Source organism: Falco naumanni, chromosome 9 (assembly GCF_017639655.2).
Source record: "Falco naumanni isolate bFalNau1 chromosome 9, bFalNau1.pat, whole genome shotgun sequence".
In the NCBI taxonomy this organism is placed as follows: Eukaryota; Metazoa; Chordata; class Aves; order Falconiformes; family Falconidae; genus Falco; species Falco naumanni.
The window spans coordinates 36,825,925-36,843,964 of record NC_054062.1 but is presented as its reverse complement, the minus strand read 5'-3'; the positions used below and the strand labels follow the sequence as shown (position 1 = coordinate 36,843,964).

Genomic DNA, 18,040 nt, shown 5'->3' with positions numbered 1-18,040 from the left:
TCTAACCAGAACTCACACATCCACCACCACCGAGAACAAACCTCATCTCATTCTTCTGCAAGATGACCTCCTCATTAGCACAATGGTCAGACTAAAGGCCCACAGTCCCACAGGTGCCACTGGCACTGTCCACTGTAAATCAGCTCCAGATTCTCACAGTGGAAAAGAGTCAGTCATTGCCAATGAAGACCTACTCTTTGTCCCTGGTTTCGTTATAAGCCTGGCTAAAGCTCTAATCTTGCAGAGCCCTGGACAGAGTCCCAGGAAAGATTGTTCTCAAGCCACTGGTTTAGCAATGACTTCACTTGTTCCAAGAAAAAAGAGACAGGCGGAAGGAGGACACAGGTTTTTTTTCCACCAGTGGGGCTGGGGTGCAGGGAGTAGACTGAGTTGCTCCTGCAGCTACCCTGCATTAAGACACAAGCATATTCAAGATCTCCTCATGAAATGTATTTTAGTTTTTATATGTATACTCTTCACAGATATACAATTGCAAGACAACCAGTTCTTGCGGTATGCCAGCACCAAAACCGGGACAGATACAGTTATTGCAGACCGTTGTAGTAGTTGAGACCACAGAGTAAATCCTTTGGTTTGAACAAGGTGAGTACGTAAAGCTAGTGAAGCACTGTCTCTACTCAAACCAACAGAGAATTAGTATGGATTCTTCTGATTTGTTATATAGGAATTCATACTGAATTCACAAGCAGCACTGGTTTAATTATAACAACAGGCAACACGTACTTTACAAAACAAACCATACCCAGTAGAGCGCACAAAACCACTGACCCATCACCTGTACCTGTATGTAACCTCCCCAGGCACACACCTCTGCCCTGCCAACTAAGTGTACCATTCCCCAATCCTGTTTTTCATCATATCAGACAGAGTCAAACTGTTTCGTCCTTTGGCATCTACCCTGCACAAGACTGTCAGTTTCTTCCAAAAGGAAAAAGCCAAAATAAGAATTTTCCTTCCCCTGTTCTACAATACTCTCTTCCTTTCTCGTTGCAAGTGCAAAAGTTTCTCATGTGTGCTCCCATTCAATGCATTTTCCTTATCTCCAATTCCAATCCTTTTCTTTCCAACCTCTTGTATTCTCTTAGTTCTTTTTCCTGAAAGTACAAACTTGCCATCATCTATCCACCTTAAACTCCTTCAATATTAATTGCATTTTCAATTACCCTTCTTTCCTTATTGTCTTGCCAAGGTGAAGAAACATGCCCCTTAAAACGCCTGTCTTAAAGCTCTTTCTTCCATTTCTATCTGTAGACCTTCAACGATAAATTTTCATTTCAGCACATTATTGAAGTTTCCAAAACCCTCTTCCCAAACAAAAAAATATTAAGGCACTCAGTCCCCACCATTCACCATGTAAAGTTGATGCTGTTAAAAAACCCAAACTGCTATTTAAGTTTTACCATGGTGTCCTCTCCTAGTTAAGCCTATCACCTTAAACTTTTCTTCCACATTATTCTATTATACTCTAAAATGTCTCTAGTAGCTTCTGTCCTTAGTCCTTCTCCTTCTACAGTCTTTTTTCTCCTTCTACACTATGTGTCTAATATGCAATTAGAGAGATAGTAATTAAATTCAAACTGGCAGTTCACAGAAGCATTCTGTTCTGTCCACATTAAAACCTTGGCTCCAGTTTTCCACCCCTGCCCACACACTTACTTTCACCTCCTTTCTTGGGTGCTGAGGGGATACCCATCATACAGTTCAGGCTGAAGTCTTAGGTGTATCATAGGCATGATTTTATCACTGATCTCTAACATCCTAGTACTCAAACTATTTCTACATCAGGAAAATTAATAATTTACTCCCCCTAAAACACAACTGTTCTTATCCACCCACAGATCAAAAATTTTTATCCATCCTCTCAACTACTTCAAAGTTGTTTCCTGAGGAATTAAAAAAAAAAAAATCAATTCTGCCTCATTTTTGAAGTACTGGTAATTCTCCTAGCCCATCACTACCCCTTTTTTTAAATATCTTTGTAACACACACCCCTTGCTTACCAAACTAAGCTGATGCCTTCAATTTCAGCATCTATGTTACTTTTCTTAATCCCTTAACATGGAAAGACACACCACTCACTTTCATTACCTATACTTTTTAAGTTTTCAAAATCCATATTTATTTTTTTTTCCTATGCTACCCCTTTGGCCAAGAAGTTTTCTTCGGCCTTGACATCTGTAAAGCATCTCTGTTGCTTGAGGTAAACAATAAGTATTGTCTACCAAACACTCTCTTCCCAATGTCTAGGCTACATTTATGCTGACATCATTTACCACCACTGCCATTATGCTTCCTGATAGTCTTTTTTTGCATGCTTGTAAATACCCTCACATGAAGGGTGATTTCCAATTATACCAGTCAGCTAGGCAGACAAGAAGTTCTCCGTTATCGCCAAAAAATCATCTCACAAGACGGAAAAGTGTGCGATTACAGCATGAGCAAGCTGAGGCACTACACTTACTCTCTCTTTCACAGACTTGCACAGCGGCCCAGAAACAGGTACCTAGTCAACATCATCACAGCGACCCTGACACAATGAAGAATATTTCCTGTTGCTGCCAACAGGCCTCCAGGCTCATTTACAGTCAACTTTTCACCTTCGGCATGAACGAGTCGGGAGCTCTACTGAAAGAAAAAATAATCTCATTATGAGAGAAACTGAATTCAGGGCATAATCTAGCCCTCCTCTGTTACTGAGTTTCTGAACAGGCAGAAAGAGGCAGTACTTCTCATTTCCTCACTTTCCCAGCAGCTGACATGAGCCTAAAAGCTTAAAGCACAGCTACATGAGATCAATGAATACTACACTTTCAGTAACGGCTACACCTGGGGCATTCACCCATGTAAAGATCACTAACATTTGTGACCAACTTGCATTCTAGCAATTTCATCTATGAAGTGGGGTTACATTGTATCACACAACTAAAAGAAATCAGTAATTGTGAAGCACACGGATGGATACCAGGCTGATGACTGCCCACAGAAAGCCCCACAGGAAATTAAAGATTTTGTCTCCTGATCAGGTTTGAATACCACACAGTAAACACAGAGTATGTTGATCAAAGAGAACAGGCGGTGATAGCCATCTAAACATACAAGCACTTTCCACTCACTCCACTAAAGGCAAAGATCCTGTAGAACTACTACATAAAATACACTCAAATATTGCTTTGTTGCATATGCATTAGCATCCAAAATAAAGTTCTACCAGAAACTTTTATTCTGGCATTAAGTATGAAGACAAGATAGTCAAGTACATGATTTTTTTTTTTCAATATAGTTCACATGCATGGGAAAGATCGAGACTTTTCCTTTAACAACTACAGCAAGACTCAACTTTTCCAAAAGCGTGTATTACCACACTCAGGTTTTCACATAAGAAGTACAGATATTCCTATCATTGTTTGGAAAAATCAAAAATTTTTACCACCTTTTCCCATGCTTTCCCATTTTTAGTAAGTCTTGTTTTGACAAAAAAAACCCTCAAATCCAAACCCTCATAGAGGTCATCCACTCCACCACACCAGAGCGTTCAAACAGGCTGGAAACAAAACCCAGAAGTATTATGGCAATTTGAACACCCTCCCTGTTCCCCAGGGCCTGGTGTGCTCAGTGCAGCTATTGATACGGAGCAGAATTCTGGGAGGTCTCTATGGAAGGAATCTGCTCTAACTAGAGTTAATATCCTGTCTCTGCACTTTCCCTCAAATACGGGTTTTCTGGAATGGATGACTAGAGGGTTTGACTCAGAAAACAATTGCTAAAATATTTGTAGCCAGGCCAAGTACAAATGAGAACTTGTCATCTTTAACATCTGGAAATTGTGACCCAACAAGCCATTTGAGCCCTACTTTGGACTATAAGATTCCAATTTTTTAATTGTAAAAGCAGGAGGTGGATCTTCTGCAAGTCTGTCTTCTCAAACCTACCAGCTACCTCAAATCTAAACATTAGAACATACCAGCTACCTCAAATATAAACATTAAAACAAGAAATAAAAAGATGGAGATGAAAGAAAAAAATGTTTCTGCCTTCTGCTAGACCAGTAGAAGTTTGGAAAAGTCTCCAAGAGAAAGGTTTGACTAAAACATTTTCATACATTAGCAAACACTTTTAACTTGGGGACCGGATCAGCAGCCAGACTATCGTACTTTCTAGAAGTACGCCCCCTTTAAACCCAAGACTGATCTCTATCCTAGAGAGCGAGAATAAAAGCATGTAAAATAGCACAGTACTTAGACACTAAGTTCTAAGTTGCTAACAGATTTTAGAATACCCATCTCAACCAGGGAGAGATGAGTGGCTTCACATAGCTAATGACATGACTCCCTAAAACTAAAAATTCTTGTTCAAGGATATACTAACATGAAACAGAAAACTTGCCTGTACAAGCAAGTATACGAAACAGCCTGTACATCCAGAAAGTTAGCTTGTTTTACTCAAGTACATTAGCACAAACGTACAGGGTGAGTCAAGTAGGAATACTAAATGACGAGGAAGAAAGTCCATCCTAAGCCATCTATGCATCTCTTCCACCACTAAGCTTTCTTGAACAGCCTGCTTCATGACCATCAGCATGACTGTTCCAACCACAGCTGCAGAGAAGTAATTGTGACAGCATTTCAGAGAGTGCATCAAGTGCTCAGAAATGGGAATTATTTAAATGAAACACAGGTAAAGCTAAAGTCTGGAGGAAAAAAATTCCATCACCTCAATTCATTACAACTAAAAAAAATTCTAAAAACCCAAGACTGAAGTTGGAAATACTAAGCTGAATATCAAATATATCTAAGACTCGCCTTCACTATTTTGACAGATTTGTTGGAGCTCCCTTTCACTTGCTGGTCTGTGAAAAATCTTCCCCTAATCTCTACAAAGCAAAAAAATTCCAATATAGTATGTTCCTGAACTCTCATATTTATTTGGCTCTTCTGAAGACTTTGGTAGCACTACTCATTTCTTTGGAAAAAAAAGAATACATGTTTTTTGCTTATTAGATTATGTCATCAGATCCTTAGTATTCATTAGGTCTACCTGAAGCCACGTCAAAAACGGACATGACCTCCTAGCAGTTCTCGCAGCTTTAATGTTTGGGCATCAATCCAGAAATAGAAAGAATCATAAGTACCATCTCATAAGCCAGGCATAAAATTATCACTGTTTTATTGATCTTCGCTCAGTTTTCTGATCTTTCTGAACTCTGAATTTTAGATACACTCCAGTCCCACAAAGAAGGTATCACAAGCTTAAGGGTTTATTTTTTACCTTAGTTTCAATACCCCACAGAGCAGTAAGATAATTTTATGTTTGTAAGATGCTATTACTGTGTAAAGTGCCACTAGTTCTATTATGTCACTCAGACTGGTTTTGCAGTGTTCAAAGTTGATTCAAAAAGGAAGACGAGTGCCTGTTATCACATCACTCCCATCCTTTCAACACAAACATGGTTTGTTAGTATTTTCTTATCCTCTTCTTATCCTCCCTCCTGCTCCATGCTCACCACTTTCCACCACTGTTTAAGTAACCTAGGCAGTTTCCTAAGAAGGACAGAATTAAAGAGATTAAAATAGTTTAGTAAATGCTATTGTTCAAGGATCTTACCAATGCAGGCCATTGAATTTGTTTGATCTTTGATCCCTGAGTCTGGCTTGGGTCCTTTCTCTTCGCCCAGACCAGCTGGTACTCCACCAAGAAGGTTGCAAAATCTTCATAAACTTTAACCCATTCTCGCTTTTCCCATTCAAGGTCATCAAATTCCACATATACCTGGAGAAATTTAAGAGAAGGAAAGGGCATACATTATTACATATACACAGCATATGTGCACCTACATACACTTCTGAAAGTGTGTGTTTCAGCATTTAATGCCAGAGTTTCATTCATGTTATTGCTATAGTATTGAAATTATATAATCAGTTCCTGCACCACAGAAATTTTTATGGGCAGTGAATTTGTGGTCAAGAGAGGAGGGTTACATTTGCTAAAACATTACTGTTAACATTAGGTATCTTATCTCATAAGCGGGAAGTATAACACTAAGTATTTAGTAGTACCATGCAAATAATACATACAGCTATTTACATATCAGTAAATAAGTTTTAAAAAAAATTCTCATTCTCAGTTCAAATACTTGTTCTATAATACAAACCAACCAAATAAAGAGTTGGCGGGAGGGTGTGTGTGTGTGTGTGCAATTTGGAGCAGAGCCAGAAAGGACACCCTGAGTCTGCAGACCCTGCTACTACCAAGCTCAACACGCAGCACCTAGCAGAAGCAGCTGTTTCTTGCTGTTTCTGTCCTGGAATCCCTCTCCTTTGGGGGGGGGGGGGGGGGGGGGGTGGGGGGGTGGGGGGGTGGGGGGGGTGCGGGAACCCCCACCTTTTGTTTCCAGCTAAATTAATTTGGAGCCAGTTTGCAATTATTTGATCTCATGCCATCTCTGTCCTGTAGGTTATACAGTTCTCCTCTACATGTTCACTAAGCTAAATATGCCAAACCTTTTGTCTCCTCTTGTAAAGCGAAGAGGAAACTCTGAGCCAAAAAGCTATTCGAAAGCTATCTGCATTAGCATACACAAACTCTTCTATAAGTTTCAAAATGACAGAATCTACTTAAAATTCAAAGAAAAAAAAATCAATGTAATCAATTGTTTTCTTTTCCAAATTATGAGAAAATTAGTAAGAAAAGAACATCTGGCATAAAAAAAGTCACTGCTTGTGACACAAACTGCAGCGGAGACGATGCTTTGCCACCCTCCTGAGTTTCAGCTCTCAGCCACACCCAAGGCAACTTCTGAAACTGGAGTTTCTTCCTCTATCTGCTTCTGAGAACTTAAATCACTGTCACAGAAATATTCTTCTCTTAACTTTGGTTAATTTTAGGCCTGCAACATACTTCCTTGTCTAGACTTTGTCTCACACTTTCCAAACCTGTATTACACAGTACTCCTCTCACCTCGTCCTTTTCCCTTCTGTGTACACAACTTCAATTTGCACCAAGCCTCTTCTCACTCCTGTATCATCCCAGTTCCTGCCACACTTTTCCTAACTCATATTACTCCCATTCTGTTCCTACACACTCCTTTCCTTTTCCCTTCCCTCTTTAAAGCATCGTATAAAGAAGGTAACTTACTGCAGTTACTTTCTTCTATGACAGCCCATTATTGCATTTCCACTTAATACCTGTCCAAATAAAAAGGAAGAAAAGTAATTTCTTCTCCTGTCAAGCTACACTCAAGTCTATTCACTTATTTCACTGTTCCCCCTCCTCAGTACCTCCATGAACTGCTCACTATCGCAGCTATCACTCGCTGCCCACCTGACTCCTTTTCATCCATCCCTCTACCAAATACGGACACCCAACTGCCCCATCATCATGCATGCTCGTTGTCACCAATATCATATTCATGACCATCTGGTCTTTCCACATCTTACCTCACATCTCATCTTAATACTCATTTTCTTTCTTGCCTGGTCTTAATGACTGGGTCAAGATAAAGCGTGTGCAGGGCAGCTGTCCGCATTAAATACCGTTCCTTCTATCTCCCAAGGGCAGAGTTTTCCCTCTGGACTCATCACCTCAACATCTGGAATTTCTGCTGTTTGCCTGCTGCCACTTCTCAGACTTTTCTAAAATTACCCTGGCTGATCCAGTCATCCCCAATCTCTGCATCACCTTCTTCACCAATGCAACTACTCTTTTACCTTTTCCCTTTGCCCATTTCACTCATTGAAAATATCAGGAAGCTACTGCTAGTCTTCACGGTGGTATTAGAATCAACCCTATAGGACCAGTTTGTATACAAAATTGCCCTCTCACCTCTGTTGTTCATTATTACAGCTATCACCTGTTATTCTAACAAAGCAAGTAGAAAACAGCCGCAAAACCTCAAAACGAAAAATTGTAAATTGACACCTTTCAGTAAAAAGCACTTTTTAATAGCTTAACTTCTATAAATTGCAACTTTATTACGTATTTGAAATTAGAATAATAATTTCTGAATCGAAACAGTTAGGAGTAAGCATAGTAATGCTTTAAAGCACAGGCAGTAAAGTACATCATATCTTAAATCATCTTAGCAGCAGCATCTTGTATTTGCAGCTACTTTGAACCCTTCTAATGAGACATTTACTTCTGCAATTGATCAAATAACAGACATTAAAGACAACCTCAACTGATAGTGCAGTCCAAAATCATTCTCTAAAGTCACCCTCCTCCTGGCCCCTCCCTCCTCCAAATTCCACTCAATTGTCCTGGACATTTTACTTGGGTAGTCTGTAACAGGGCGTAAGAGGTTAAATACCAGACCTCACAAAGCAGTGAATTTAAAAGTCTAAGAGGGCAAGGGGAATCAAGTGAATAAACATTTTTGAAAAAATGCAGATAAGTCTAAACTGGAGTTAACAGTTTAGAAACCACCACATTAAAATATACTGTATCTTCTGGACACTAGCCAAAACTTGTGGATAACTGTGATACAATCTAGTGTTTGTGTGCAAGTTTTGCACCCCAAATAAACTGAAATCTGGTGTAACGACAGTGGGAGTTATTGCTGAGCTATCTGCAGATTCTCCTGGCACCATATAATTAGATCTTCAACGGAGCGGTTCCAAGAAAAGTGGAGAATGGAGCATGGCGCAGAGCCAGTCTGCCATTGCCCAGGGCACCATATTCCTCCTCTAGTACAACACACACACAACCTTACTTGGGAGATACTTCTGCCAGCTTCCACAACATTCAGGTTTCCATGCCAAGACTATTAACTATCTGCTGGCTTTTGAAAGTTCATTTTTGAAAGGCAGAAACAACACACACTAAACGCAGAGCCCACTCCTTCACCCATTCTCTTTTTTGCTAGGAAATATTTAAATCAGGAAAACCAATTATTAATTTTTCTAAGCCAACGGTAAAGCCCCTGAAGAACACAGGCTTCCTCTTTCTCTGCACATTGACCTACCGCACAGAGAAGAGCAGCATCCCAAGCAGCACAATTTATGAAAGGGACTAAAAAGGGAAGAGGAGGAGGAAAGGAAGCAATCCAGCAACCTACGCCAACAAAATAAGATGTAGAGCCAAAGTTAGACCCCCTAAGGAGTGTAAAGGCTGAAAATATTTAATCTTTCTTGCTTCACTGACAAAACTCTGTACAGCAAGAAACTCTACATTTGCCTCCCTAAGAACGAATGTTGATTTTGAGATTTTTCAGCCAAATTATGCTTCCTTGCCTTGTCAGCTGCACAGCAGTTTGTGTTCCCAGAGTGGCTGAAGTCTTCTCACCACGTATGCATTCACATGCATAAAAAGTAGAAACTCCCACTGGGACGATATTATAGTTGTAACTGGCATTAATGTGCTAATTTTGTAACTCACTACTATTTTCCAACAGGAAGCAGCATAAGCTTTTAGCATCTTTTCCAAGTAAAGCAAGACAGCAAATTAATTTCCAATGGAGTGAGCCAAACAATTGCAACAAAATATTGCCGTTTCAAAGCCAAAACACAACAACCATGGTGAAATTCCCTACATGTAGCGCTGTGATCCAGAGTTTTCCAGTCACTTCTGCTCCAAAGAAATATGCCTGACCAAGCAAGTTCTGAAACCCTTTAAACTGTCATGAAAGCAGTGTTGACTTCCAGTAAATTTGACTTCAAACGCTAAAAAACATAGTTGACACACCATCCACTTTCTTGAAAACACGTGAGAGGGTGGATTCTGTTTGTAACTCCATGTTATAGTAGTGCGTGCATTGCCCACGGGCTGGTTAGTGCTGAAGACAACTACAGCGTTAACAACCCAGAGGCTGACTTCACGTTAGGTTTGCCCTGGCAAGAGCTCCCAAGCAATATAGCTACAAGAATTACTAAAAACTTGCATAATTTTAAGGCAAAGTAATCTCTAGCAACAAGAAAATACAGTGCTGTATAGCATTTATTTACTGAATTTCTAACCTGGTATGCATGAGTGATCTATACACCTGGTCCGTATTTAACAGAACGCTAAGTTGTGTTTTCAGTCCTAAGGGAGGAGTGTACAGTTTCCCCTTTACCACCTAGAAATTGTTAACAAAACATTTACTTCTAGAGGAAAAAAATAATCAAGATATCAAGCAATCTTTAAGATGTTTTTAAAAAGGCAAAGAAAACACTTCTACTTTTGTACCACGTTGAAAAGTCTTTAATCAACACAAATTTGGCTACTGACTTCAAGGGGAGTCCTAAAACACATCCCACTGGGCTTCACTTGTAACATTTTCAAATTAGAAGAAAGAAACAGAGTATTACACCATGTGCAATTATAATGCATATACACTTTATACACCATTTTCAAAAGTTAAGAACTCAAAATTCAGGTGCTAACAGTTATACGTGGAATTCTGAAGTCTTAGTTGTACAACTTAAAACACATACCTAAAAACACTTTTTATGCAATCAAGTATCAGAAACTAGCTGTCATTTTCCAACCTCGTGATGTATGGTCAGATAAATACAAAAATACAAACCTTCTATGTAATTCAGCAGAAATTTAATAGAAAATACATAAGTGTAAAAAAAAAATGTGTCAATGGCAGTAAATTAAACCTTTTACAAGTTGTGTATGTGTGTTTTGTTTTTAAAAGCCATAGTATCACCGTCAGAGGAAAAAAAATAAATATTCCTGTTTCATACCTCCAACTTACACATCATAGCTAAGAGAATCAGAAACTACATTACAAGATGTCAGGACAAAATTCCCCAATTAGCATATTAAAATGCAAGTCAAGTTAGTTCTCTCTTCATGTTAACATGCAGGGTTAACTGCAACCTGCAAACAGGGACACATACATTTTATGGGATGTTTAAGAATGGCTTATACTTGGCCCAGTAAAGAGGTTGCTGGGAGTTTCTTTGTTCTGAGAGAAAAATCTACCTTCAGAAAAGAAAGGAGCCCAGTGAGCAGACAGTGCCTCTCACTGCTGTCCGCAGAGGTAGATGGAGGTGCCAAGTCCAGTATCGCAAACTGAACCACCACCAGCAGCGATGCAGGTTTGAAAAGGGCAGGAAGGTTTCCAGGGGCCTGAACCCCACAACTCCAACCACTTGCATAGCTCTGGTGGGCTTTTTTAGCATTGTATGTAGTTGAAAATTATAACAAAGTACACTAGGCTCCAAGAAACTTCTCCTTCTACTTATGGAGAAGGATGCGACTGCCAAATATCTAACTGGTATAAACTAAAACTCATTCTAAGTACACAGGGAATGGAGCCAGTAAGAGTGTTCTTATAAAACTTAATCTTCCCATCCTGTTCCCAGTATCCTTGCCTTCTCAGGTTTTTAACAGATTGTTTCTTTGATGGAAATGGCATTACCCAGCAGTCAAGTCTTTCTAAATATATCTTTACCTAATCAAATGCAATCAAAGCACAATTTACTATAAAGCAAAACAGCTTAACACAGTAAAATTATTACTATGCTATACAAGTGCTACCCATTTCCACATGGAAAAGCAGTGAAATAGCAAAGACAGCAATAGGGGGTTTTGTTTAATAAAGGGCTTGCAATATTGTTCCATGCTACCAAAATTTCCCCAATCCTCCACAACAGCATTTCAGTCAGTCTGCACTAAAAAAAAAAAGTCTAAAAGAATCATCATACCCCTTCCTTTCTATGTTGGAATGCTATACATTTGCATTTTACAAGCTGTTAAAGCAAAACAGTACAGAAAAAAAAGAGTATTTGAAAATATGTTGGTATTGGCCCATACAGCCTGAAACCGCCCAAAATAGCTGGAATAATGGCAACAGATTGGCATTAAACTATCAAATTCTTTAGGATTAAAAAATGGGGTTTATTGCCTCCATATATTCTTAAAAATAGCCAGCATTTTTATTGCTATTCAGACACATTCATTCCTAAGCACAAAAATTTCACTTGCACTTGTAGACAAGAAACTATTTACATTTGACAAAGAAATACTAAATGTACTTGTATTTTTTAGCAGGGGTGAGTAGACACTCACAATGCCACAGTACGTCTTTAGAAGACCTGAAAGTCTTGATAAAACTAATTTATGTTTATTAATCAGACTTTTACAATTCTTCCACTATTTAAGGAACAGTCTCTGTTGTTTCAGAACTGCCTGGACATCTTTTTTTGTGGAGTGATGGTTCTGGCTCTGTCCAGCAGGAATGGACCACCACTTATTTCCTGTAAACCATGGAAAGACCCTGCATAACAGCATCCAGCTACAACTCCTCTGAAATACAAAGGAACAAGCCCTCCAAAACCACTGCTCTCATTACTGAGGAAAAAATTAAATCTGCAGCCTCAGAATCATCTGCTCAAAATTTACAAAAACTATATAGAGGAGCCTGTACCCTTGCTCAAAACACACAATGACAGACACACTCAAGCTGAGGCTAACATTGTTCAATACAGTTCATACACAGAACAATAAGGAAGACAACCCTGCTTTCCAAACAGGCTTCTGAATAAACTGGAGATACACACTTGCTGGAAGACATGTCAAATATATGCAATGTGCAGAAGAGAACAGGACCAGGTGTAGCAAATACATGCTTCAATAAACATGAATTTTCAAGGTAGCTTCCCTATATCAAACTTTAAAATTAAAATCCTACAGACACGAAGAGGCCTTCAAATAAAAATAATTATTTATTTCAAGCAAATAGTTGCCTCAAATTAGATTAGAGGGGAATAAACACACAAATCATCAACATGTACAGGTTTATTTTCAAGCCTAATTCTGCATTCCCTGAAATGCATGCTTGAACACTGACAATAAAGTGTTCTTTGCAGAAAAAAATGCAGAGAACAATGGTTGCAAAACAAGAAAAATACCAGTACTATTGCAACAGTCTGCTGCAGTCTGTAGCTTGGATTGCTAAGCAACCAGCACATCATGTAGAGTACAAAGTAAGATTGCAGGGAAGACAGAATTAAAAAAAAGCATCCTACATGGATGCCCCAGTACCATCTCTGAGAAATAAAGAAAAACATTTAACACACGTGTCTTTCATCCCTCAGTTTAAAATGCTAATTCTAAAGAGAAAACTGAAGGGAGAAAATGTGAACTACACCGAAATGCAAGAAAAAAACCCCATACTTCTTGTATGCAATTTGGAGTTGTAAAGTAGTTTTTCAGAAAAGACTTGTCCCTAAGAAAAAGATAATACACAGGAGTGCCAAATTATTACTTTAAAAGCTATCTGAATCATTTAGGTATTTAAAGTATTTGACATACCTATTTTGCAAATGTTTTTCCAAATTCAGACTTTAACAGCAAAGTAACGTAACGTGCAAACCAGAAATTAAATCATGATTGTACTGGACGTACATAGAAACCAAAGTCATGTAGCCCCATTTTAAAAATGTTTTAGATGCCAAATATACACTGAACTACTCATCCAAAATAAGGAATAAAAGTAACTCACTATTTTAAGATACCATGAACTATTAAATCATAGTAATAACTAGATGAAATAAACACAATTACATACAAGCTTCCTTGTCCTTCAGGCTTGGGAAAAAAAAAGTCTTTCAAATTCTCTTTACCATCACACAACACAGGAAACTTTTCTTACTGCATCTAGATTTGTGTGTTAATTTCTAAAATCAATTGTTAAGAAGCTCATATACTACAGAGAGTCTACATATTCAATTTTAAAATAGAGGGAATTTTGTGCTTGAATCAGACATTTGTGATTATGGATGGCTAGTTAAAAGCAATTCATATGTGCATATATGCACATTTTTAGTGTCGCACTAAAAAGACCAACACCTTTCATTTAATAGGGAATCATTGTTGCTGAATCTCAGTTCAAAAAAGATGACCCTGGTTTAAAACTGTATATATCTCGTATTTGAAACTCTGACTAAAAAAACTGATTAGAGATAAAGCCATTTAAAATACTAGTTATTAACTGTTAAATGTTAATGGCTTTCAGTAAAATTCTACAGTGCAATAACTTGTTAATGAAGATAAAGTTTGTCTAGCAGGTTGTCAGCAGACACAAAGCACTGCAGGAGGCTGAATTAAAGCACGTGGTGAAAGGAACGGGCTACTTCCTAGTTAGAATTCATGATTTTCTATTGTTCCTCACCCCCAAAATCAGAGTTAGCTACAAAGAGAAATCTACCTCTCTTGAGGCAAGAAACTTCACCAGTTCACCTGGCTGTAGCCTTAGCTAACAAGTTATGGCTGTAAAGATGCTCACAGGGGAACAGGACAACTTCAGTCCTCCTGGGACAGTCTGACCACGCACCTGGAACTTAAGGAGATGACCAGGGCCTAAGCTGAGAGCTACTATGATTAAATGAGCTGTTCTGATGTCTCGCCCCAGCTGAATAGCCCAAACCTGAACCATTGCTAGAGGGAACCAAAAGAAGTGCTAAAAGCACAGGACTTTGCCCATTTCTACCAAGAATATTCAATTAGGGATCTTCACTATGTATAGAGCAAAAACAGTCATCTTTGCAAGGTTCAAAGGACTAACCCCTAGATTAGACCAGAACCTAGAAGTATTTATCAGCATCTATCCAGACCAAGGTTCAATCTGTTTTGTGTATCAGTATGAAAAGTAATGTCCTCCCAAAACCACAGGGCAGAGCCTGAATCAACACTTGCCCTTTTCAACAGCAAATCTTTCTCTGAGGTCAAACAAAAAAAAAAAAAAAAAGAGACCATGAAAGAAAGGTTTGGGGTTTGAGTTCCGCTTTATACACCTGTACCTTGAAATTCAGACTAGGAAAAAAAGACCAAGTGCCTCTCAGCTGCTGTGTGTGTCTACATTGTTCTGCAGACATGAGGCCAAACAAACCAGAAGTGGGCTCACAATTTCATTTTTATCAGATAAAGCCAGGGATACCAAGAAGGCATCAGCAAAGCTTTAGCATAGTGACAAACAGCAGAGGAAGCTGGTCAGCAGATTTGGTTTGTACAGGAGATACTTTCCCAAGGCCTAGCTCATACCAACAGCAGCAATATAATCGGACAACCTCACACAATTCATTGCTGTTCTTTGGTCAGCTTACAGAAGTTAAGGGAGCTATGGAGAAATATTAAGAGTTATCAGAAAACCAAGACAAAAAGAGACAGTATATCATACTTTTCATAAATTATCAACTATAAAATGGTAATTTTTTTTAGTTCTGATGACAACTCAATATTTGTTCTTATAATCAAGATTAAGTAACAAACCAAACAACTCTAATCAAGTAGATGAGAAAATAGTAATAATTTAAAACAAAAATATTGAAATGCATCAAGATAAGAATCCTGACAAGTAAAAGAAATTTAGTGAAATATTTATCTACTTCATTGATCATCCACTTAAAATGTTGGCAGATATTTTCCAGGTGTCGTCTTCTTAAAAGAACTAGAATTCTTGAAATGGGAAGTTAGTATACTGTATCAATTACTTTAAAGCTTTATCTCTTATCAGAGAAGAACATTTTACTGTCTCAATAGTAACCTGCTGTCCTCTTTCCTCCACTTAATGTGCCATCTATAACCAGTCTGCAAACTGTTTCTCCTAGTCCTGCCTAAATCACCTCTAAGCAATATAATAAAACCAAACAGTTTCTAAGACCTTCCTAGCTAAGATGCAAAGGTATTTCAGCTTTTCCTGCTGTGTTCAATTTTTGTTTTTGGAAACCTGAATCTTTCTCCTTTAGCGTTGTGACTGTATTCAGTGCTATCTTGCAAGCTGAATTACTCTTGTGTTTTAGTCAGACAGCTTCTTGTTACCATTTCAGCCTTTGGGTTTCAATCTCCTCTGCAAGTCATCTTAAAAAAACGCCAAACTATATTTCCTTCACATAGTTGATCTTTGTCTAGACCTTCATACTGGAAAGTAATCACTCATTTAAAAATACACTCTCATATAACCCTTCTGATGCAGCTAAAAGCTTGAAGACACCTGCTAACAAAGGACTCAAACAAAACTTACAGAAGTCTACTCCTTTCCTATGGATTAACCACAGCATTAGAGAAGAGAAGTAAAATTTGTACTCACAGGCTGAAGCTTCCAAGGATTAAAACTTTTCAGGTGTATATGATGTTCCTTTATTTTTCTGTTTGATACCAAGTTGCCAAGCTAGACTTTACAGAGAACAACTGGGTCATTACACTTCATAGCACACCAGTGCATAAATGTGCACAAACCGGGACCAAGGTTCATCCTAACTTTGAACTGAGGTTATCTCCAAGTACTACTAGAAGGTCAGAGGAGATTAAGACCAAGGGTGGTGGCACATGCAAGCAAACAAGACATAAGGAACATCCTGCCCAAATTAAGCAGCACTTTGGGAGCAGAAGGAGGAACATAACTACAGCTCCCTGGGTTTTCCAACTGTCTTGACGTACATTCTCAACCTCTTCTTTGCTTTAATGGCACTCAGTCATAGATATCTGAAATTTCTGACCAAGAAAATTACAACTCTATAAACTATAAAGAAATACAGCAGCACTGTATGTAATTTAGGCAATCATCTTTTCCATTTCACAGTCTTAAGGTAATGTTTTACATCAGAATGGAGACTCATTAGTAATGCGCACAAAAAATTTGGTCCCAGCTTAACCAAATACTTACCTTTATCAATGTATTTCAAGAGTCTTCTAGTAGCTGACTGTTTGTGTAAAAAAAAAAAAAAACAAACACCAAAACAACAAACTTCAGACATTGATATTTAAGCAGGGTTTCTGCACTCAGCTCGTAACAGTGGGCAAATTGCAATCTCTGTGCTTTAGTATTTATATTCTGGAAGAATATAATCATTTCAACCCAGTATTGCCCGTTTTGACCACAAATTCTTTGGGAACTGAGATTGTACGTTTACATTACACTAACGCAATAGAGATTCAGTGTCAGTGGGTTTTCAGGTGCAATTGAGGTGTTACGATACAAACCATGCTGGATTACAGAAATACAAAGATGACTGGCTCCTCTCAACAACTGCCCACTAGAGTTGCTGCTGCTAAGGCTACAGTACAGGAAGGACTGCTTCAAATAGACAGAATTATTGATGCATAAAAGCTTCAGGAATATAAAGGTGGAAAGCACTTAATGTTACAGAAATTATGCACAATATGTACATGAAAATACTCTCAATATGTTTGTCTACTAGTGTTTTTCAAAAGGTAACACTTTTGCTCTCTCACCTAACGTTATTTTTTGTCCTGCAACAAAATTTCTCAAGTATGTGAGGACAGTCATTCAAGCTTTTATAGCCTAAGGATTAACTAATTTATTTCAATACCACAATTGTCCAAACTACAGAGAAGTGTTTATGATTTTTACCTTAACTGCATGATTATTTTTCTAAAGCTTACAGCACATCTTTTTTTTTAATTAGAAATCATCCTAGAAATGTCCCATGTACTGCAATTTAAAATAGTGAAGACAACATGTTATGCATTTTCTGCTCTCCTAATAGTTTCTTGCAAAGATCTTTTTAAAGAAGAACAAACGATCCATTGATAACACCAACAGAATAATAGATCCAACAGATAACACAATCAAACCCTTACTGCTTAAGCCTAGAAGACATAAGAACAAAACACTGGCAATGAGTATATATCAAAAGCTGACTAATGAACCAAATGAATAACTTTAATTACTGCATTAGCTATGTCTGGGTAATTTACTAGTGAAAAACTCAGACAGACACTCCCTGTAACAACAGCAAGGATAGTATTTTTTAAATAAGCAGCATTTCAAAGACAATGATAAATTAAAAGTAAGTTTGTTTATCCACAATGATTTTATAGCCAGTAACTATAAGGGCTGTGCCTGGGATTCAAAAAGTCCTCCCCACAGTTCAAAATGCATGCTGCAGAGAAGAGAATAAAAAAGCATTAATTCAGAACTGCACATAATTTGCTCACCATCTGTGCAAGTTTCTGGAACAAGAAAAAAAATAGGGTTTGCTGTATGTCCATGGCAACTTTTAATGCTAGAAATGATACATATGATAAACATACCTACTGTATTGACTCTGATGCTTACAGAAGTTACTTAAAT

The 18,040-nt window shown here is 38.1% G+C and overlaps 1 protein-coding gene across 2 annotated transcripts in view; it reads right to left on the bottom strand.

The window, feature by feature from the left end:
- Positions 1–18,040, bottom strand: part of JMJD1C (jumonji domain containing 1C) — a 153,517-nt gene that overhangs the window by 114,116 nt on the left and 21,361 nt on the right. For both annotated transcript variants that reach the window (XR_005829634.1, XM_040606444.1), the window contains exon 2: positions 5,623–5,787. Coding sequence is in view for 1 of the 2 variants with exons in the window: in XM_040606444.1 (XP_040462378.1) it covers positions 5,623–5,787 (165 nt within the window). In the remaining variant the exon portion in view is untranslated. The remainder of the gene's footprint in view (positions 1–5,622; positions 5,788–18,040) is intronic.